This window comes from Chaetodon trifascialis, chromosome 18 (assembly GCF_039877785.1).
Source record: "Chaetodon trifascialis isolate fChaTrf1 chromosome 18, fChaTrf1.hap1, whole genome shotgun sequence".
Classification (NCBI taxonomy): domain Eukaryota; kingdom Metazoa; phylum Chordata; class Actinopteri; order Chaetodontiformes; family Chaetodontidae; genus Chaetodon; species Chaetodon trifascialis.
The window spans coordinates 19818397-19842308 of NC_092073.1; the positions used below are offsets into that span (position 1 = coordinate 19818397).

General features: G+C 42.7%; 1 protein-coding gene across 2 annotated transcripts in view; it reads right to left on the minus strand.

Annotated features, from left to right (window-relative positions):
* Window positions 1-2629: 2629 nt before the first annotated feature.
* gpr158a (G protein-coupled receptor 158a) overlaps window positions 2630-23912 on the minus strand; it is a 64249-nt gene continuing 42966 nt past the window's right edge. Inside the window, exons 6-12 of one of the 2 annotated variants that reach the window (XM_070986275.1) lie at window positions 17605-17714; window positions 15892-16130; window positions 14057-14195; window positions 10729-10834; window positions 9906-10052; window positions 9721-9804; window positions 2630-9261 (exon numbers count right to left, since the gene is read on the minus strand). In XM_070986275.1, the coding sequence (XP_070842376.1) occupies window positions 7384-9261; window positions 9721-9804; window positions 9906-10052; window positions 10729-10834; window positions 14057-14195; window positions 15892-16130; window positions 17605-17714 (2703 nt within the window). In that variant the 3' untranslated portion in view covers window positions 2630-7383. The remainder of the gene's footprint in view (window positions 9262-9720; window positions 9805-9905; window positions 10053-10728; window positions 10835-14056; window positions 14196-15891; window positions 16131-17604; window positions 17715-23912) is intronic. The other variant, XM_070986277.1, reaches the window with a different exon arrangement.

The following is a 23912-nucleotide window of genomic DNA, read 5'->3' on the forward strand; positions in this document are numbered from 1 at the left end:
TTGAATTGAACTGAATTGAATTGAATTATGACACCCAGGGTTCCTGCTGTTTCACACAAACGATGCACAAGATGTCCAAAAACAGATTTTTTCCTTCACTTCTCCTGGCATGTAGCGATGCAGATAGTTTTGAGATATCTGCCTTTGAAGTTTCCGCCTCTGCATCAATACAACGGAGGTGAATATAGTTTGCATGCGGTGCTCAAAGTGTTGAGTGTCCAGAAATTTTGTCCCAGAGAAGATGCCATACACTGCTTTTCATTGGAAATACAAATACACGATGTGAATATATTTTCCTTGCACTACGTACTCTGGTTAAGGTATAGTACAGTTAAGTCAAGTTAAGTAAAGATTGTGGCCGTGGCTCAGAGAAACAGGAGGTTTACCCATCACACTGATTTCGCTTTTGCTCACAAAAGGTCCAAACCAGGTAAAAACAAAAACTTCGGCCATGTTGAACGAATGATTACTGCTGTTTTTCTTGTCAGGATGGTCATAACTGAGAGAAACAGACAAAAGCTGGCAAAACTAATCTGTATGCTGAGATACCACCAAAGGAGTGTTGGACGCAGGAAGCGAGAATTAAAACTCCCTGCTTTCTCAGGGTTGGCAGGTGCAACACAGCTTGTAATGATGCTCCCACATGTGTACATCTACCTGTGTGTGTCCATGCACATGTCCCACCAGGTGCGCCTCCTCACACACACTCCTTCGTGAGTCCACCACGACACACAACACATCCTCAACATCCCCCCTCCTCCCACCCCTCCCTCCTGACCCTCCCTGCATCTGAAAGACAGATGAGTCAGCGACGAGCGTGCAGGCTTGTGCCAAGCGATCAGCTTCCTCTCATCTCCTGTCCCTCCTCCTCCTCCTCGCCGCCGTCCATCTCTACCCACATGGCCCTGCCACAAAAAGCTATGAATCATGCACCGATGACCGTCTGAGGTTTAAAAATAAGTCCTGCCGTGCTGGAAGATGCGTCCAGCTGTCCTGCAAAGATAACAAAGAGGCACACAAACAGCCAGCTGTGATTCTCACATGCACCACGGGAAATCCACAGGATGCTGGATGGATCTTTGGCGAGGTGACTGTTTTTATTGAGTTTTAACTGAAACAAAGGGTTTATTTCTGTAGAGGTTTACTGATATTGTTGTAACAGAGACACAATACAACTTTCTTGAGGCACACGCTTTTCCACACAACACCTGGGGTCCCAAATATTTACCCTCTGTGGGGTTGTTGGATAGGGTGGTGAGTGGTGTTTTCATGGGATTTAAAGCGCTTAATGCTTTTGTCCTAAACACTGAACTTCCACACTCAAACACGTGTTGAATCAGTACATCTAATAGGAGCATACATGGTAGCGGTGTGGTTCCAAACACTGTTTAGAGAACGCAGGTTTAAAGCGCTTCTGCATTGGCTTCACTTTTCAGCCTTTTTTCGGCCTTTAATAGCATACAGATTAACTTAATTAACAAAATCAAACCATATCTCCACAGAAGAATAAGAGGTACAGTATGGTGTTTTTAAAGCAATAATAATTTATTTTTGGCCACCTGGGGGCAGCAGAGCAACTTCTGAAAACAACACTGACACATTTCCACCATGTAAAGCCGCGAGGAGCTCCAGATTTAGATGATAAGTTTCTGTAGGTTCATCACTAGATGCGACCCCGTTCACATTTACATTTGATACAACATTATGAAAATATCAATTATAGCTGCTGTAAGTCTTCTATGTGTTTTCTTTATGATGCAAACCATCTCGCCATAATGAATATCATACAGAACATCAATAGTTACTCCTCTCCTCATCGCAGCTCATGTCTCACTGTTGACTCTTTTCCTCTCTGATGTCCTCTATTTTAGTTCCCTGCAGCAGCCTGTATTGATCTTCTATTTATTAGGAAGGCTCCAAAACTGCTCATGTAAACAGGAATCAATGCTAACACGTTTGCCTAACACAATGCCCTTTTTACAATGGCATTTTGCTGCATCACTGCCATATTCATAGAGACGTAAGTACTTGTGACACTATAGCTTTCACATATTGCTGATCCTGCTGAATTTATTGGGTTGAAATGTATTAATAGAGCAATAAATTATTTTCCTTTTGGCTCCAGGAATAAATAATTCCACCTTGGCCAATAATTACTCGGGGATTGGATAATAATAACAGCACTCGGTTTTTCTGCAGGGGTCTGGAGTCAGCATTTGATACCATCTTGTATCTCTCACTTCCTGCAGAGCCTCCATTGATCTCAGTCCAAAAGAGCACAACAAGCCATAAAAGCATTTCAGGACAGTCGCCAAGACGCGCATATCCTAAAGTGGTTATGATGCACGAGGCTTTTAAAGGCCAGGGTTTCACCGACAGCACGTCTACATGAAGAATAAGCAAACAAACCTGAGACAGGGATGATTACTAAGCACATATGCGTCACTGGAGTGTCTTGTATCAACTTCCCAGCGGGATTAGAAATGTTGTAGTAGGAACACAGTAGAAGAGGGATTGAAAATTATCCTTGCTTCAAGGTTCTCAGCAGGCACATTTTCAGTTTGAAGTGCAAATCACGACACATTTTGTACTGCAGTAAAACATATTCAGAAACACACTGAGCACGCACTTCATTTTCATATAAATATTTATTGCAGAGGAGGTATCTTTTATGTACATGCTATCACAATATAACACAATATAAATCTACCAAATATTCCCATATATTGATGCTATAAGCTTGTCGTAGAGCAATAGTCATAACAAGCACATAATACAGTGGGTTAGGGACAGTATCACTCACTATACAACTTGTAACAGTCCATAAAAGATCAATTTTTTTTCTTTTTTGTTCTATCAAGGGCAGTGAAACATCGGTCCTATTTTTCTTTTTCTTTTTTTTTTCTTGAATTCATGCAGAAGCCACAAGATTTACGACGTTACAGCATTGAATAGTAGTAGTAGCAATAGTAGTAGTTGTATTTGCCATCGGGTGACTTGGTTTGGTCACAAGAGAAGAGAAGTCAGGTTTAAATGAAAGCAGCTAGCCAACAGAACGCACCACGGTAAAGATCCGATCGGTGGACGAAGAGCTACAGGACACGGCATCGTCTATGTCAAGATGGGACAAGAACAATGGTCTCGATATGCACACCCGAGTAAATGGTTGAGGTTCAAACTTTCACTGGTTCATCGATGATACGGCTAAAATACAATGATAATCTCCAGAGAAACGGACAGTAAGACACTGGTTATGCTTGCACAATTCAATACACAGACAGCTATGGACTGACTGAACTGAGGAATGCTACAGCGAGCGTGCTATCTGAAATTATGCAAATCAAACAACAGAGTAGATTGACTGAGCAGGTGACGCGTTCCATAGTATACTGGTGAGATATTGCATTGTTAGTATTTTCTGCTCTGAGACAGTATAACTGTAATCGTGTTTCCTTTGTGCTCCAACTATCTCTGATCTCGAAATCCCATTGGCCAAGTGTGTGAAAGATTAAAAACAGCATAAATAAGTTAATAAGGTGTTCTGACAGCAGGGAGAAACAACTTCTTTGCTTGAAAATGTCATAATATATTGCTTTTTATGGTTCTTTTCTTTGAACAAATGGATTGAATCTGACCAAAATCATAGCCTGTGTGAGCTCAGTCCAAGCCTGTGTGGATATTTTAAAATAATTACCATAAAACAAACATCTCCTTGTTTAAAATAGCTTTCCTACAAGGACAAAAAAAGAGGCCTGACTTAAAAATCTACAGCATATTATTCATCACCCAGGGCAGTGAAATCCAATGCGGCAGTGATTCCAAAGACTAAAGTCACTTAAAAATGGAAAAAAGGAGAAGAAAAGGCTTTTGAAATGCCGTTGTTGTCATACCAGGGGTCCCTTGGTATGATCCTGCATCCACACTGCATATGATGAATGTCGCCTAACATCTGGTTCATAAATATCATATAGATCCACTGAAGCATTACAATCAATCCTTGCACGCTGGCAGTTCCTCTCGGACGCCGTTCCTAAAGGAGCTCATAAAGCAGAGGTGGTGACAACTCTCACGCTGTAAGGCAAACAGTCCACGTTTGAAATATTTCAGACGAGCCCCCCGCAGGCCAGTGGCGGGGGTAATTGCCGTGGCATCTGTATCACTGAATCATGTTAATGGAGCCTAGCTGTGGAATCACGTACGTTTAAAACCAACAAGTATTTGTCACGGGGTTATTCTCATTTGAGCTGTGGCAAAGAAATTTAGCGACTGATGAACTGTGTCCTGACTTTCTGACTTTTTTTTTTTAACCACGATTAGTAAAAACCCCTACAGAGCTCGGATATTGAGGAATTTGACAGCAATCATAGATAATTACAATCAGTGACAACATTCAGTGATACCATGTAGTTCTCACAAGATACCATAAAGTACTGTAGATGCTATATTGACACAGTTTTCCTCACGACTGTAATTATTGTCAGGTGTTCAACAGTTAAATGTAAGTGGGCGATTTCTTTTTTCTTTTTTTTCACTGTAATCCCAGGATGGATAGTGCATGATGAATATTTAGACATTTTGATACAAAACACTGAGCAAATCAAAACCCTCAAAAGGTTCAGTCAGATTATTCATTGATAACCACATTGCTAAGACTAATTCTAACATGATTAGCTTAATTAATCAATTGGGCTTTAGCCTACTTGCGTTAAACTAGGAAGAACATGCATCATGATATCTGTGATCTTTCCATACAGACACAAGCTAAGAACTGATGTTTGTCCTTTAATATTTCAAAATATTAAAGTACATTCACATCATATTATGGCCGTAAAGTGACAGTATTATTTGAAGGATAGTTCCACTTTATAAAAACCTGGGTTTTATTTTTGTTATTATGACCATAGTTTGTGTAATTTTTATTAATATTGCTAAGACCTGGAAACAAGGAGACATCCCAAGATACACGACTGGTTAAATGATGAGGTTGTAAACAAGCTAACAGTTTAGCCAGATTATCAAAACCACCTGTTTTCATATTAAAAATGGGTGCACGCGAAATGTCACAGATAATCTTTGATTTGTTCCAGGTGAGTGAATCGACACCTAAGTCTCCAAGTTATTAAGCAGTTCGTGTTTTCTGGTTTTGTGGTCAATTACGACCTTTTCTCTTGGCTGGAGAAGCAACGTATTGTTTGCAGCTTTTTAACTCACAATAGCGACAACAGGCAATGTCCCCGTAGCAAACAGGAGTTGACTAACATAACCATTATGTCAATTTGAATGCATAAAGTGAAACAAAATCCCAATTCAGTCTGATTATCAAGCTATATTAACCCCTCATTGCGCAGGAAAACTGCATGCACACACAACTACGGTAAGTATGATAGGTCAAAGCTGAACTAGGAGTGGATCTTTAAACTGTGACTGGCATTTACAGGTTGGGTACACATTCAGTTTTACTGTTGGCTCATCCAACGGCTGCAATTGACTTTAGAGATGTTTCCTCGCTTCCAGGTCTCAGAAAGTACAACGTCATTGTTGTGAATTGGAATAATGGCCAAAACTCAAAACAATGCACCCAAGTTAGATTAAAGCAATGTTATGCTTAAAGCAGCAGGTTCTATCAGCTAAAATGAAACTGGTGACCTGCTCACCTTTCAGTTTTGGTATTTTGGCGCTGCCTGGACTCGATCACATATGAAACTCCAGAGGTTCAGCTCATCAGGCTTGGCGTCACATTTTCACTTTAAATTCATGATATTGTGTCCACAGACACACGTATACACACACTTGGTGCAAGCCAACACAAAGATCCATGCTGGATTCAGAAGCAAAGCTGGTGCGAATTATGTCCTTATTATCCCCCCAGTAGTTTTCTATCCCTACTTTTTACAGTGTACATATGAGCCTTGTTGACACACATTCATGTTAATGCTGCTCTCATAAATTCTTTACCACCCTGAATGAACTTCTGGAGATGAAAGCAGGAAAATGAATGCCTCTGGTATTAAAAAAAGAAACAACGACATATATATTTGTCAACACATTAACTGCTGTAGTTGACAAACCGGTAGGGTCCAGCTACTCTCAATACCTGGTTGTGCATGCTGTTTATATAATTCACCATCACAAAGTGTCGAAGAAGAAGTCGTTTGCTTCACTTCAGACTGATACAAGACAATGCTAGTTAGTTAGGCACATACAGTACATCTCTGCAGACGTGGAAGCATTTTAATCTGCAGAGAACTACAATTAAATAGATCTAAAGAAAAAAAAAAGTCTATGTTTGGTCGGTGTGTGATATCCTGTGACATTGAGCCATGAGGTTGAAAATAAGAAGACTAAATGTACAAGAAGAACAGAGTCTGTCCTCAGTTCTTAAAGTTCCCATGAAACAGCCAACAGACTGCTATTTGATTCCACATATTTGCATGGTTCCTGCAAAACATAAAGCAAAGGAGGAACTCGGATGTTGATTGGCATTGGCATTAGCCAAGAGCACTGAATATGCATCACAACCCCAAGCCATGCAGCTAGAGGTCCTACTAGCTAACTCTTCCCAGCTTGGGATCTCAGTTGGACCGGGACTGAAGACAGCCTCAGAGACTGATGGACGCCAGTTGGACAACAGGGGATACAGTACCGAGCTGGTTTGCTTGCTGGGTTTGGCTCCTGGCACCCCAGGGCTGAGTCAGCTAATAGCACCACCAGTTGCACAGCTAACTGAGCTAAGTGGCTAATGGAAGCTACAATTAGCAGCAAACTTTTGATTTCATGGGAACTTTAATTTATGGAGTTGGCTAAAGTGCTATAGACTAATTTCATTCTTTCCAACGTGCCAGGAGTTGGACACAAATTAATAAATTAACTTAATCGCTAGAGGACCAACATCGCTCTTTGCCAATGTTCCCTTATTCTTTGGCTTTCACTTTTGCTGTTTTTTATCTTAAATTTCAACTTCTTTTTCTTGACACCTCCTGTTGTCACGTCATATCCTAATCCATTAAGGGATGATGATGCACAAAAGTAACCATGTAAGAACTGTTGACTGAATAAGAAGATGATAAATGCAGATTAATCAACATTGCTCATGAAGTGAAAAGGCTGAATCAAAAGTTGCATAATTAGTCTAAGATTTATCTTCAGGATTTTCCTGTAATAATCTGGAATGCTCATCATTAACTTTGTTTTTTTGTACATTTTCCTTATTTTCAAAATAGGTAAAACAGGAACAAAACCTCGGAAAGGAAGGCAACTTGTGGAACTCGATCAACTTTTCTTCCAAGTCACCGTAATAATAGTAAAAGGTAATATTTAACGATTTCAACGTGAAAAAAGTATACATCAATAATTGTAATTTCAGTGGTCCATTAAGGTTTAGTGTCATGCCTTTTTGCTCGATGTGCTGTCCTCAAAGTCCCAGGGACAAACATCTGCCTTCTTAGCAGCACTTCCAACCCCGCCTTTAGGATTGCTCTGTTTCCCGACAGAAGCGCTTTTGTCTGTACCTTTTTTATCTGACGTATCCTCAAAATCCCACGGACAGACTTCCGCCGGCTTTGCTTTGGCTGCTCCAACATTCGCACTTCTCCTTTTTTCTACCATTGGCACTTCCTGATGACTCTCTACGTCCCACGGGCATACCTCAGCCATTTTTTGTTGGCTCACGTTTTTCTCTGAAGATTTACTCTTGTCCTTAGCTTTTGTTCTACTTTTCTCATCATCAGCGTCTTTTGATTTCTCTTTCTCAACTGTTCTTGTGGAAGGGGCACCCTTCTTTTTTGAAGGGGATTCCTTGTTTTTGGATGCTCGAGAGGGACTAGGTGTCCTCTGTCCAGAACCTGGAGATACGGCAGTGCTGTCGTAGTCCCATGGACATACATCAGCTTTTGTAGATGGTGGCTGGAGTGAGCCTCCTGTTTTGGATGGATCTGAAAGGGTACTTCTCCCTCTCCCATCCACAGGAGAGGTGCCTTTTCTTTGTTTTGTCATATCTGGTGAATGAGCTAAGTCTGTTGGCTTTTGGGCCTCTTCAAAATCCCATGGACAAACCTCTACCCGATGTGCTTTGAAGCTCTCTGTTGTACACTGAGGCTGCTGGGTATTGGCAGGTTTGCTTGCTTGACTGTGTAGTTGTTGCTTTGAGCCTTCCACTTGACTGCTTTGACTTTCACTTCCATCTTCCCATGGACATACATCTGCTCGTACAGCGGTTGTCCTCTGAATTTCCTTTGAATGCCTGCCACTCGAAGGAGATTGATCCGAAGCTTTCTGCTTCTGCTGCTGAGATTTGCCTCCCTTGGTGCTACCTCCATGAACTGTTGTGGTTTCCTTTGGTGCTATGGAAACATGCTTTTGGACCTTGTTTTCAGACGGAGTTGGGAGATCCTCCACTTCCCAGGGACACACTTCTGAGAGGTCATAGAGGTCCTTTCCCTTGGCTGGATCAGAAAAGATTACAGGCTGGCTGCCACCTACTGGCTGTTTCATGATCCTGCCTTTCGTCGCACTCTGTTTGTACTCAACCGACTGGCTGATAATCATCTTGGGTTGGCATTCATTTTCTGGCTCTGCATTGGGCTTTGTGTCTTTGCTCTTTGGCTGACTCTTCTTATTGCTGTCCTCCGTGCTCTGGGTCTTTCCGGTCAAGCCTAAAGTCTTCTCTTTGGCACTGGCGATGACACTGAGGGATTTCTGCAGCATGGACGCTCTAGGATGAATTGGCTTCTTGTCTGCAGTGAGGTTATGGGCGCTGGCTGACTTGCAGACCAAGGGAACTGATTCTGTAGATTCACTGGGAACATTTATATTCTCACTTGACTTCTTCTTGACCAACTTCTTGCCCATAAGTGTATCCAGTAGGGATCCCTCTGCGGTTGTCACGTCCATCTTGTCCGTGGCTGAGCTGTTGGAGTCTTCACTCTGGTCACGGACGTGATCGTAGCTGCTGTGGGACTTCTTGAGGGAGAAAACCTTATTCTTTAGCGTCTCCTCCTTTGCTGGCTTTGCTGTGTGCGTTTGATCAAAGGGGTTCTTCTTCAACATGCAGATGCTGTTACGGTTGCTCCCGTGTTCTCCAGCCTCCTTGTCTTCGCGGCTGCATTGCCGGTGGACCGATTCTGGGATCTCAGTGATACGTCTCATCAGCGAGCGACCCAACCCTTTTTTAGAGCTGCGCTTCTTCTGCAGATGAGGGTTGTTTGCCAGCATCTTCTTCCTCTTGTAAATCTCCAATTGGGAATAAAGTTTCTTCAGCTCCTCCTACATATTGGACAGATGCAAAGTGATCAGTGGTCTGCTTAGAACAAATAATTGTAACCATACAGCTTAAAAAAGGGATTTCTAATCAAGACACTGTTACAAAAAGCGGGCATTCTACTGCACAGAGAACATGCAGTACAGATTCATGACACGTAACTACAAAGGCTGTTAAATGATGCACTACGGATTATCACATGCGTGCTGCAAAAAGCAAAGACAGGACAGTCTTGGACAGCATCAAATAGGGAAACGGAGTGTGTAATGTTAGGTCTGAAACAGCCTCTGAGCTCAGGTCTTGAATTAATCGTATTTCTGTCTCTATGCCCACCCGATACCATGAATGCTCTCAAGTAGCAGGATGTTTTCATAAGATCACTCCCTCTGGTAAATAGGCTTGCCCAAATCTTTTGGTAGAGAGACTTCTTCAGCTCTAACAGACAAACAGAAATCTCTGCTCACGTTGGTACGTTTTTCCCAAAGACTGTCGCAAGACCTTACGCCACAGCCATTAATAGAACTGAGATGGCCCATTTCTTCAGGTGTCTGCAATAAAAAACTGCCATGGCTCAGTATTTTTGGAGGAATCAAAAGATTTCACCAGGTTATACAATGGGAAATGCAAGGTTCAAGGAAACACTGCGTACCCGAATGTCCTCAGGATCCAGACTGTGTTCGCTCCACGCTGATGTGATGCTACTATTGAGATACGACCCAGAGCGACCCATGTCCAGCTCATCCTCATAGGCCTCAGAGGCTATATCATCTCTCATGTGGGTGCCAGCAGACAGGAACTGGTGGAGTGACATAAAACAAAGAAATGGTTGTTGCAATTGCATTGAAAAAGCTGACCGTCCGTGGCTCTCACTCCCAAACTTATTAATTCCTGGTGAAAATGCAAATCTTTAAAAATGTGTAATTAATATTTAGCTTAAAAGTTATTTCCTTAAACAGTTGGGCACTGTAGTTCTTTACAAACACTAGGAGTAACAGGAGTAAATAATGCATTTGTTCTGGACTATTTTCAGCTACGCATTAATACACATTTTGGTGCTCAACAAAGTATTTAGAGCAGCAGGATGGCATATGTGGGACTGACTCAAAATAAATGACAGCTCTGATGGTTCATAACGAAGGAAAATGTAGCCCAATGAAAGATTGTGTTTTTACTTTTAGGTTTTTGGTCAACAGAGGAGATTTATGGTGCAGATGAATACTGTTTCTGAGGATTTGGATACGCTGAAAATACATGTTACCCTGATAATGCTATTTGTTGACAGTAAGCTAAATATATAATATTGACAGCTGTATCCTTGCAGTTATATCTCACAATCAGAATCAAGTTACAAAGTGCTTGAAAAAGAAGACAAAAGCAGAAAAATGCTGAGATTAGAGTGAAATGAAATAAAATAAAATATCAACACATTTAAATAAAAGTACTACTTGTAGAGTGAAGTGAAGAAGGTTTACCTTCGGGATGAGTAGGAGACCCAGTGTGACTGTTACAGTTAAGTGAGTGTGGGTGAAGAACAGCAGCAGCATCCAGTCTGGATGGAGCTCTGGAGCAAGAGTGAACCTGTCAGAATGTAAAGAGAAAAGAGAGAGGAAAGATATACAGGACGTGAGAACAGGGAAAACAGAGAAATCAAATAAAGTTTAATGAATACAAAGCAGGGACGTCCAGACGTTTGGCTAATGATAATCATATCTTTCACTGCCAACAGAATGTATTACTATCATTACACTACAGTATGTATAATAATAATACTGCAGAGTATTTAATCAAGCTGCTCAAGCTCGCCATGTTCATTGGCGGTGTATTTTAGTATCTGTGCTTACATTTTTTCAACTACAAGAGTTTTGTAGACTCATCCGAAGCATCTTTATGATAGCTGATTGTCAAACTCCAAACGTGGCAGTGAATGCAGCGAAGTATGACTAAATTATGCTGCGATATTCATACACGTTGCTCTGTCTGCAGTAAACCTCTTAGATACAGATGGAGCCCAGAAAGACGGAGATCAGCAGACTTAATGTGTTTCCAGCCAAAGCAGATTTATACACTGTCTGTCCAGGCGTCAATTCCACTGACTCATATAATGTTCCACTTGGGTGATCCTTCTGCCAGCAAGGACACAATATTTCCCTCATTCTTTCAATTGGATTCACAATAAAGGGGAGCGACCTTGATCTGGTCACAAGATTGGGCCTATTTATACATCAGACAGTAATACAGTGGGCTGACTGTGGCGCAGCAGTTGGTGGAAAATGAGATAATTACTGGCAGAAACAATAGCAGTGCAGGGAACAGCTTCAACCTTTTATTGAAAAAGAACTAACAGGCTTTCAGCATAGTGAGACCTCATGTGCACCAACAATATGAAGGTATGTCCTGTCAGATGCTAATATAACCACGAGAGAGCCTCTGTGCAAGCAAATGTCATCTAGCAGGCTCATTACGCTGTTGAAGTTGGCAAATGGCTAATTAACGAACAGTTACTGTGGTAATAGCTTAGAGGCATGAATGAAGGCAAAGGTCCAGCATATGAAATGTCCCAAAGCTTTGAAGTCTTCCCTCATTCATGTTTTGTGAGCAGTTTCTGTGCAGATGAGGATTTAATAACCTTGGCATGCTGTCTTCTCTCAGCCTGCAGCGTCTCAGTGAAACACTCCTCATCACTCACGCCTCGACCCCCAGCCATTACAATCCCTTCATTTTCTCTCGGCTTCAATTTCACACCTGGACCTGGCTAAAACCTGATGACTATCGCAGCAACAGAGGCAGCCTGAGCTTTAACTGGTCACTGTGGGATCACATAGCGGGTTCTGTGAGTATCACAAATGGACACCAGATGCCTCTAACAAGCCCCAATGTACGCCGTGGTCTCTGGTGGCAGCCAGTCAGGATAACTAGCCACACCAAGCAACTTTCCAATTTATTCAGGGTCTCATTTGGCCTTTATCTGCAGAGAAAACCTCACAACAAGGCTGAAGAGGCAGATAAAAGGAGTTGGCAAAGAAATTATGAAGAACCAGATGTTCAAAGATCAAAACTGTTATAAACTTCTTCCAATTAACTATCAGGTTATATGTCGATGATACACAATTTATTGGTAATGGATGCTAACTGATAACTGGAATATGGCTTCTATTAATTCAAGCTATTTATGCCGTCTTGAAAAAAAACATAAATCATTCTGACATGGTTCATTAGCGAATAATATGATGGAGCTGAGCTCTCAATTAAGGAGGCTCCAGCTCCGAATGTCTGTGGCGGTGTCAGCTAAAACGTCTCATTTATTAACTGCACGGTTCAGCTATTTGACATGTACACTGGAGGGAGAGGGACGGTTTCACTGCAATATAAAACAACTCCCACATGAACAGAGCCTCACGCAGTAGCCTATACGTGATGGAAATGAGACAATCTACTGGAGGACATACATGTCAAAATGACAAGAGCAGGGATCAAATGAAAGACTGTGATATTAAATGCGTGTGGAACATGAGGAGAAACTGAAAGCGAAAGCCTCTGCATGCTGAAGAGGATGTTTTTAGGAAATCATTTTTCATCACTACTGAATCAGTTCACTGACTTGATGGCTCTTTTCTACTTTGCCATTATTCTCTATTTGTAGCTGTAAAGTCAACTTCAGTTTCTCAAGTCGAAGACACATCATAACCTCATTCATGAGTATTTCTTGTCAAAGCACTGTAACAGTGAAGCAAACTGAACAGCATGTGACTGATATTATGTTGATGGTACAGCAGCTGGAAAGAGCAGAAGTCTCAGAGACGACGTCTCAAAAGCCGCAAAATACCAATTATCTGCATGGATAGAAACCACTAAAGATCAGTGATGATGTGAACTTACCCTTTAACCCTCAGAACCCCACAACCCACCAGCAGGATTTTCATTTCTGACGGTCATTGAGCAAATCACGTGCGACAAATGGTGAAAATCCAAGCTTAAAATAGTGAAACTGTATCAAAATTACTGACTGAATGTCTGATTTAAAATTTCACCAAAATTTGCATGAACCAGATCCTGTAAAAACATTAAATTCTGTGCTCCTCAGCACAACTGGGAAACCCTGAATGACTTGTCAAAGTCGACTGAAGTGCGGACTGTGTTTACACAGAGCAGAGAGGAGGGATGAAAATGCCTAGAGACCTCCCTCTTTACCCAATGTCGGCACCCGCAAAGACGTTGTAGATTGGAACTTTTTTTCAATATTTGTTGAATAAATTATCAAAGAAATTCAACTTGCATTTTTTCTTCTTTAAGATTTATGGTATTACAACTGTGTTACATCGCACACAAGACGTTTTTTGAATTCTAGCCTTGATTGGGCCATTTCCATAGAAGTGCAGGACTAATAGACCACAGTGAATAAAAAGGTGGCAGTGTCAAAAAACGGCCAGGAACTGCTTGGGGTTCAGATTCGCTTGAGTCTTTTTAAAGGTGCAGTGTTTGGGATTTAGTGGCATCTAGCAGTGAACTGAATACCTCTAGCCTGGTAGCTACAAAAACATGTGTAAAGCATGAAAGGCGCTCTGCAGAGCCAGTGTTTGGTTTGTCCTGTCGAAGAGGACTTGCTCCCTCTGTAGATTTAAAGAGCTCATTCAAAGGTAACAATTCTTATTTTTAGATGTTCATACACAAATGAAAGCATCACTATAAATATTATGTTCCATTTCTGCCAATAATCCTCCCTAAATCCTGCACAGAGGACCTTTAATTGACATACACCCTCTAAGAAATCCGGACCCCGTCACAGGGAGGAGGAGCTGTTACCTGATGACATAGAATATCGCTGACAGGACAAGTTCGTTGTGAACAGCGATGGCCATGTAGCGAGGCTCGTGGAACGCCGACGGCACCGTCCTCACAGCGTAACACAGGTAGACCGCCCACAGCAGGAAGAGGAACTCAGCTGTGAAGCAGCGAGAAAGAAGCAGTGAACACAATGAGCAAGCCGAGAAATTAATGTCTGCGCAGTGCAAAGGCTTTACGGGCCGCCCGGCCACTTCACAGTTCAGTGCTCTCATCTCAAACCGTTGTGCAAGACATGTATACAGGAAAGTGCCCTGTTCAACAGCAGCTATCAAACCTATTTGTAACAGCTGTGGTTGTTTTCTCTGGACAACAAATGAATCCCCGAGCACCTCCATGGCAACTACATGTAATGTCTCCTTGGTAGCCAACCCCACAGCAATAAACGTGATGCTTTTCTGTGAAAACCCGGTGCCATTATTCTGACATCTATGGTGCTGTCTGCTTGAACCGTGGAGCTGCCAGGTGAACCACACGTATTCCTCACAGCAGGGACAACAGTGAGCAATAGTTGCAATGGGCCACTCATAGAAATGTGATTTGTTAGGGCTGTGTGAGGGCACGTGATGGTCAAAATACCTTAAAATGAATGGCAGGAGATCAGCAGTGCACCAGAACATTCAAGAGATTCAGCTTTTCTAGGCTGATTTCACCCAAATGCATCAGCAAAACACTCCTCTTGTTTACCATTTTTGGTTTTATTTGAGCGTCTTTTACTAACAACACCTGACCAGCAGCCAAAGCACTGTTTCTTTTCTTATTACAAATCTATAAAGCATTAATAAATAATTTATTAGCCATGAATGAAGTCATGAGTTACCATTTATGAACCCTATTTAAGTGGTGCCTCACTGAAAAGCTACAATTATTCACTTGTTTTAAGAAAACAAGACATTAAAGGACTCAGTTACTGAATAAAATGATTTGAGCTAAAGGAGGTTTTTACAGTGTATGAACCAAAGCTCCACAGCATAAAAAATGCTGGTGGGTCAGCAGGAATATGAGAGAACTGTATTTAAAGGGAATATAATATTTCAGATTAAATGAGAGTTTTGTTGTGCATCGTTGGACTAAACTGATTCGAAACTACCTTTCTTGGATGTAAAATGAATTAGACCAGTGACTGTGAGTGTTTGCAGGTGCGAATTTCTTCATTTCGGGTGTGTGTGTAATTTATGACCAGTACGTAGGTGACGTCAGAGCTGACTCGCACCTCCCTATTACTGGCCTATTTTTACCTCCTAATAAGCAGGATGAAACTGCGCCTTCAGTATGGAGTATCACAGCATGCAGGCTCCGCTGGGGGTCCATCTGTTTTCCCAGAAGTCAAAAAGGACCTTGGTTCCTTCTCATGAAGCCTGAGTCAGCAGATGTAAGATAGCATGCAGATTTCCTCAGCTCGAGATGCCGCTCCCCTCTGAGCATCTCTTTGATTTCTCATCTGTTTTCATCGGCTGCTGGTTGCCCTCTCCTCCGTGCACAACGCAGGCAAACATCCAAAAGTGTAGCACCGGTGGAGAGGATTAATGTCTACTTTTGGGAAATGTAAGAGCATTGCCAAATGTAGATGGAGGCAAGCTGTCTTACTCATCCAACTTATCCTTCACCTTCACTTTCCTCACTCTTTTCCCGTCTCTCTCACTCTCTTTGAACTGCAAACGCTTCCACGCCTAACAAATTACTTCCTGATTTTATGCCATGAATACCTCAAATAACCCACGTTTTATCACTGTGATACACACACACACACACACACGCAGTTCAGTGTATATTCAGAGGGCAGCAACAGGGCTTACCGACAGCCATCATGTAGTCCCAGCGATCCAGCAGGCACATGCTGAACTGCAGCCCGTCGGGCGTGTAGCCCACGTCGATGAGAGCCAACTTTCTGTCCGGGATCTGACAGACGGCAGATGTCCAAGCCACCAGGAACCAGCAGACGATGAGGAGGATGATGCCCAGCAGACGCAGCACACGGCAGCTGGTCATATAGGGGATCCTCTGGGCTGTGCGGGACAGGAAAACCTTCAGCACCCTGTGGGGGGAGGTGAGACGCTGAGTTTGAGAGCGTTACAAAAAATAAACTGTCGTCATCGTAGATTATGGCAGAATAATTTTGAAGAGTAAAGATGGCACCAATACAGCAAAACTTTGAGAGTTTTCTTAATGGAAGAACAAAAGCATTGGTGATTTGTCCAAAATCTTTGTTTTGTGTTCTCAGAAGTAAAGGAGATGTTAATGTGACATTGTTATTGGTGTTACAAAACTTCTCCTAAAGCGCTCTGTTCAAAACCACCAGACCCCTTTGAGAAAAACAGTAATTTTAGTTTGTGTTTTTGTGTGACTTTGGTCTCAGATCTGGACTAACATGTTAAAAATCATGAGGTAAAATGATCGGTTTTGTCAACGGAGTGTGGTGCCCTTGAACACAGCGATATAAGGGACGTTTCTGGTTGGAGAAAAAGGATCTTATGCTTTACCAAAAAGATCTGGCACATTTAGTGTACATGCTTTGATGAGTGCAGTTCCTCCAAGGGTTGTGGTGCAGCCATTGCAGCCCGTTTTGTGACTATCAATTATTTTTGTACCTATTAGTTATTTATACCCACAAATATGTAAAGAGCTGAATAAACTTAAGCTGTAATTTTTTCCCTTCAGCTCTGACATAATGCAAAGCAGCAGCAACGTTCAGCTCTGAAATGCATCATTATGCAGAGCTATCCATCTACATGACGTTACGTAGAGTCACAGACAAACACACAGACTCACAGGAACTGAACTGTGATCAAACTCATGACCAGCCGTCGCTATTCTTAGGCTCTGCCCTTCACCCACATTGATGAAGTGTCCACTGCGCTCCCCACTAATGAGCCCCCCATCAAAAATTGATCTGTGCGATATGTTAACTTGCACCTCTAAGGGTTTACTCGGCTCGCATTAGCCGCATCCTTTTAATCAGCATCTTCATTAGGCCTTTTTGACAGATTCACCTGACAAAAAGCCCCACAGATGAGCAATTTCAACCGCATTACTTTAAATACAGCAGACCCCCTGTCTCATTATCAGCTGTTCGGTGCTGGATAACCCCCTCTTGTCTCTCCCTCGGTGTATCCTCCAGCAGTCCTTTCCCGTCCTCTGATCTCACACATTTGTCTCTCGGTTTGTCTCTTGCCAACCATCATTCAGTACTACGTTATGTATGGAGATCATCTGGGGCCGGAGCATCCTGTGTTTTCTTAATTACTTTTACTTGGCGTTTCCCTCCACCACTTAATGAGGCAGTGAATCCACCCCTCAACACGTGCAGCAGTGTAGTCTGGTGATGAATTAGCAGAGAAACAGCTCGACACTTCATAAAGCTCTTACTTTTACAAGGAATTAAGATGCGAGACGCAGTGTAATTGCACTGAAAGAGGCCAATGTAATCCAATTTCCGGTATTTCCTGGAATGGAAAGCGATGTTGGACAAATGGTTTTGTGCAGATGTGTGCGTAATGCCTGTGTATTACCTGTACAACTTAAGAGTCACTGTCCCGTAGACAGTAGCAAAACCCAGCAGTCGAACCCATCGCAGCAGGATGCAGCGGAAAACACTCGGCTGGAAATAGAGAATCCCAACCTGCAAGAGGACAGAAGAAGCCTGAAATAACAAGAGTTGTGTAAACAGAGTAAGACTCAAACAGCGAGTGTTTTCCATCATCTAAAACCTGCTGCCAGGCTCTCAGCTCAGGCAGTTTGTGAAGGAAACCTCCTCTTAATGTGCACACGGCGAGCTATACCCTCACAATAACCACGGCACCTCGCTGCGTATCCGCTTAACTGCCTTACATACATTGCAACGGTGCAGCCAATGCCTGACGTCCTTTCAAGTTGCACATGGAAACAAGTCCTTAACATGCAGCCGTTGCATAATAAAGCTGTTAAGCATTTTTGAATGCGCTGTGTGCAGGATGATGTCGATTTAATGGATGAGAGGCTCAGAAAGAGGAAAATGAAGATTTCGTTTGTGTGAATTTTACTCACACTGCTGCTTTAAAAAAACTGAGCCATGATGACTATGACTATCAGTACTACTACCCGTACTGCTACTACTACAAGTATCACTATGATAAATGGTGGTAAAAACCCTATTTAGAGAACCATTTTCTCACTAAATTCCCACAAGATACATCAAAATCCATGAAATGCTTTGACCATAATAGTTAAAACAAGATTAACACTGAAGTGCACTGTCATTTTTCCTTGGCATGACTCAAGAAACTATCCGAGCCTGCTAACATCATGCAAAGCTTTCCCTTGAGACAAAGAGGAGGGCATCCACCCATGTTTGCTACAAAGACCCAGAAACCCACTGAAATGGTGCCCAACCAAGCCGACGAGAAAAAACACTGACGGTCTTCCAAAAACATAACAAGCACCAAAACAAACACATGAAAAAGGGAAGAAACAAACATCTGAGGCAACATAATTATCTGCCGGTTGCAGATGTGCAGCGATTTCCCCTGTGGGATTGTTAATGTTAATCGGATTAGCCGAGGCATTATTACGTTCCCTCAGGCTGTGGACAAGACGCAGGCATGTGGATATTTTTGCTCGCTAGGTTTGAGTCAGTCGAGGGACACAGAGGACCCCGTGGGAGAAAGGGTGGCCCACATCCTCATCTGCTCACAGACGCCGGCCGACCAAACGCAGAAACTTCTGAATCAAACAAGCTCGCTCCAGTTGACTCAGCTTTGCAAAGGGAATGTGGCGCAGAGCAAATAATGAATAAACGAGTGCTCGGTTGTTAATATTAAATGCAGACAGGGTGTTTCATGCTGAATTGTACTCCAGGGAGGATGGAAAAGCCTCTGAAACTAGACTGCAGACTATCCACGTGCACCAAAACTCACCAGTGAGGTTACACAAAATATCTACATAAGACAGAGAGGAGAGGCAAGCAGCCGATAAAGAGATAGCAGGCGCTGAGCAACTTGCTGACGCACATTTAGGTCCACGGGGACAGAAGAGGGCAACGAGAAAATGAGTAAAAAGGCATCGAGGGAGAGCGCAGCTCATGACTCCCTTTAAGACAAACTACAAAATAGCCGCTGGATCTCCATCACGTGCCACGAGAGACGGGGTGGTGTCATCAGCAGCATCGCTCCCTGCAGGGTCGACCACAACTGATCCCAATGAGTCGCCATGAAAAGTTTTTAACACATTTAGCAGTTTAAGCCTCTATTTAATGGTGAGATCTCACCCACTGATCATTGTCACTGGTCAAAACCACAGTGGAAAGATTCAGTTGGTCATATTTGCTAAAATAAGTCTTCGGTCTCTTGACATCCTCTCTCCTTGCAAGTGCGATGTGCTCCATGGCTAATAAAAACACCTTGAGCAGACATCATACCCTTACTCGCTAACTTACTTGGGATTTTCAGGTGTACTTCAATTAAAAAATGATTCCTTCAATTCTGTTCTCTCTGGAAATACAGAAGCACAAGTGCATCAACATGACATGACTACATTTTGCAGGCTGTTTAGGTCTACTGAATAACACACGCTTCCTCCGGCGTCTTACCAAAAAGACCCCCAAAAGTGCCTGTGTGCGCTTTACTCATCGTAACTGTTAATCAACCCACTAGAATATTACACTTGCTATTGCAAATGAACATATATCGGATTATGATATATAACCCCAAACAATACAATAATATGGACATTATACAGGAAAATGGGGCGTGTCATTCCCGTCAGCCTCAGCTGTACTTTGTGCTTCGTGCTAATTAGCATGCTAACATGATACACTACGATGGTGAACAGGGTAATGATTACACCTGCTAAACTTTAGCATGTTAGCACTGTGTCCATCCATCCTGACCATCCCTTTTCGGGGTTGCGGGGGGCTGGAGCTTATCCCAGCTGTCAACGGGCGACACCCTGAACCAGTCGCCAGTCAATCGGAGGGCAACATATACAAACAGACAACCATTCACGCTCACACTCACACCTAAAGACAATTTCAGAGTCACCAATTAACCTAACAAGCATTTTTTCGGTCTGTGGGAGGAAGCTGGAGCGCCCGGAGAGAACCCACCCCCTGTCCAACCTGGGGATCGAACCGGCGACCTTCTTGCTGTGAGGCACACGCACTACCTGCTGCTCCACCGTAGCACTGTGGATAAAAGCAATTTGACAGAGCTGCTAACATGGCTGTAGACTCTCAGTCTTCCTTTTGCTGATCCTTTATACTAAATTAGAAACTGATATACTGCTAGCAACCAGATGTCAACATGTCCGTCTCTTTGGGAGCTCCTGATATCTCCTCTTCTTCAGAACAAAAGAATATCATACTTGGATACATGTTAAATGAGAATTATGGGACCAGAAAAGGTTGAGAAACCCTGTTACACCCACAGCAATGACACTATGTCACCTTTGACAAACAGCTGTGTTGGGATTTGGTGCCAGCTTGGTTTGACTGGTTTATTTGAGCTCTGGCAGGTGACAAAAATGCCAAATGTGATTGGTTTCCATGCAGCTTAAACCACCCACTGAAGTTCGAGATGAGCTTCAATTTTTGCCCATGAAGTGAAAAATATTACAGAACGTGATGAGGCTCAAATTCTGGTTCCGGCACTCACTGCAACACAAAACTAACAATCCACTTCCTCTCCGGTTCATCCGATACTATAAGGTATATCCCCATCCCCCTTATTGACGCTAACACCAATGCCAATACTCATACTTTAGGGACAGACAACACAGTGACGAGCAGACATTCATTACACGAGCCGTTCACTTTCCATCAGTGGGGAAGAGCCGGGCCCTGATCCTCTGATAGGTTTCTCTTAACGCCAGTGTGCATAAAGAGTAAGATCAGATTCTGCCCTCCTTTCCTTTTGAAACCTGCCATTAATAATCAATGCTAAGTGTTGGGAATCTTAGATTTCTGCGCTGTGGGAAAGGAAAGGGATCAGGTGTTATTCCCGAATGTGTGTGCGTACGTGCGTGCTGGCGTGCGCGTAAAGGGATTGAGAGGATCGGGGTACCTAATGGACATCAATACCGAGGAGACAATTATCAACACACTTACTACTCTTCAGCCTGCTCGCCTCATCTCAGTTACAGGATGAGTAACCGCTTCTGGAAACGCTGAGTGAGCACTGCGAACATCCAGCAGCCCTCTTTTCTCCAAACATTTTAAGTTTGCTGATTATTCTACGATTCAACACTTTCTATCAGATCTGTGGTACAGATTTCAGAGCTGCTGCTGAGGACGTTTTTAGGAAATCTCCAGGGTTTTACGCCGGTTTCATGCAGGCAGGTGAACAAGTCCCAGCTGGATGTCTGCCCTGATCATTATGTTCATCTGCTGACCTGGTCTCCAGCCGCCCCAGACACCTGACTTCACACAACCTGGTCTTGCCGAGTGGAAACTACAAAACAGAACAGCGTGTTCCGCAGATGCACACCTGAGATGAATAACATCAAGCCTCCATGAGCAGGTGAAACTTTTTTTTTTTAGCTGCAAAAGTGTACAATGACAGAAAGTATTCCTCCGTGACCTATCCTTATTTCAAGTCTTCAGTTTTTACTGATATGAAATTATTCATCACCAACCTTTCGCCCTGGACTTTTCTTTTTTGCACCAAACCTCTCCCTCACTATGCCAGATGTTTGCAATGAATAGTCAACCAATACTTTTACAAGAACAGGTTGACATTTTGGGAAATATGCTTAGAAATATGTTGCTGGAGGCAGCAGCTGGTTAGCTTAGCTTAACATATAGACTGGGAAAATGAGGAAACAGCTACCCTGATTCTGGGTTTTTAATCTGTAAAAAAGCAAAATGCAAGAGGGAAGAAAGGAAATCACTGGATTAAAGATTACACAAAATAACATGTTCATTATGGACAATCTTCATGCTAAGCTAAGCTAGCCATCTGCTGGCTGTAGCTTTACAGCGAGAGTGGTATCAATATTCCCATCTAACACTAAGATATTTAAAATGATTTGCCTTGATTTGATTTGGGTGCTAATTGCAAATATGGTTGATTGAGATTTAATCAATGGAAAACTATTGTGCATTACTGGATGTTAGCACGCTAGCTGCAATATAACACTAAAATTCTAGTGAAATATCTAAATTGATTCAACTACCCAAGCAGTTATTGGGCCCTGTCAGAACTGAAATTACGATTAGCAGAGTGTCATTGAGTGTTTACACATTACTTCTTGGCAAAAGATTGCCAATTTATTAGGTACACATAGCTAAAAATAATGCAGCTAATACAACAGCCCTGGGATGAATCTTCTATTCATGAAGGTCGTGATTGTAAACATTTTTAATGCATAAAGGCCTCTCTGTTACCTGACCTACCCTTATTGGACAAAATAATAAACTCACCACGACCACGTCACTCCATCTGATTGGACGTTCTACGAACTGGCATCATACAGAGCTGTTGTTGAGATATTAACCTGACAGCAGTCGTAATAAGACATATTAGGGCCTTCGTTGATGCTTTCATCCAGACTGACTTGTAGGACAATGACTAAGCAGTGTTTTGTTTTTGGACACTGACAGGACACGACGGCTGTTGAAGGGAACATCAGGGGGTTTGAACCTGTGATGGTTTGGATAAAGGACAGCCTCTCTGACCAACACATCAACGTGCTAAGATGTAGTTTCTTCGCTCAAATATTTAAGACAAATGAAGACTGTCAGAATAAAGCGCAGGCACATACCATACTTAGTCTAAGTATGGAGACATCCATGCGTCATCCCTGTCTGGTTCATCTATCAGCATATTTAAGAGTGATTGCTGGTAAAACCAGGAGCGATGGGAGTCTAAAGAACATAACAAGAGCGAGATTCACACGCTCACCCACTTGCTCATTCAATCAACACTCAGTCACTTAATTTGCAGTTATATTTCATTCCTAATCACCTCTCATTTCAGCACCTACCAGCTGGCTCCGCACAGAGATTCAGTGGGCTGGTTACCCGCTCGAGTTTGTCCCCGTTGATACGACGGTGACGCAAACCAGCCAGCTGTGGTGCGAGCAGCAGCTTTTCCCGGGAGCTGCTGCGATGGTGGCTACCTCTGTGCTCAGCTCTCCTGACGTCCTCACTGAAGCTGATTTCCTGCTTTTGTTTTACCTTCCCTGTCCATTCTGTCCATTTTGAAAAGAGGATATTCTGTCCTTATTGTAACCTTTAGACTGCAGAAACACTGAGAAGACAGAGGAGGGCAGCAGCTTGTTGCACCAGCTGAATGAAAGACTTTTGTCCTAATGTTTCATACTGAGGTAAAGCTGGCTGTACACACACGTAAGGTTTAAAATATCAAACATATTCTGGTGATGCTAAGATTTCAAAGCTAGTTTTTGATCACTAGTAGTTACGGAGCTATGAGTGACGCATTACACAGTAACACACGTTACTGCCACAAGAAAGGCAGCAATGCACCTGCAAAGGCAGGAAAGAAGGAGACTGCTGGTGGGTAAACATGAATCTAAACAATGCAGGTTTCAGCATTTTCGCCCTGCCTTTGATTGAAAGTTTTACCCTATACACACAAACACACCTAGTGATAGCACTTAACTTTAATGTCATGAAAACACAAACTCCGGCACTCTGCAGTCCCCAAAGGCTTCATGTGAGAGTGGTAACACACCCACAACCACAGTACGACACCCAACTGGATGCACCGCAGAGCATACACAAATAATTTTGTGCTAGACCGCTTTAGATAATTAGCTCTCGCTGTAGGGCAAACAGGAGATATTCAACAACTACCACTAAAAAAAAGAAAGTGGGTGGATTCTT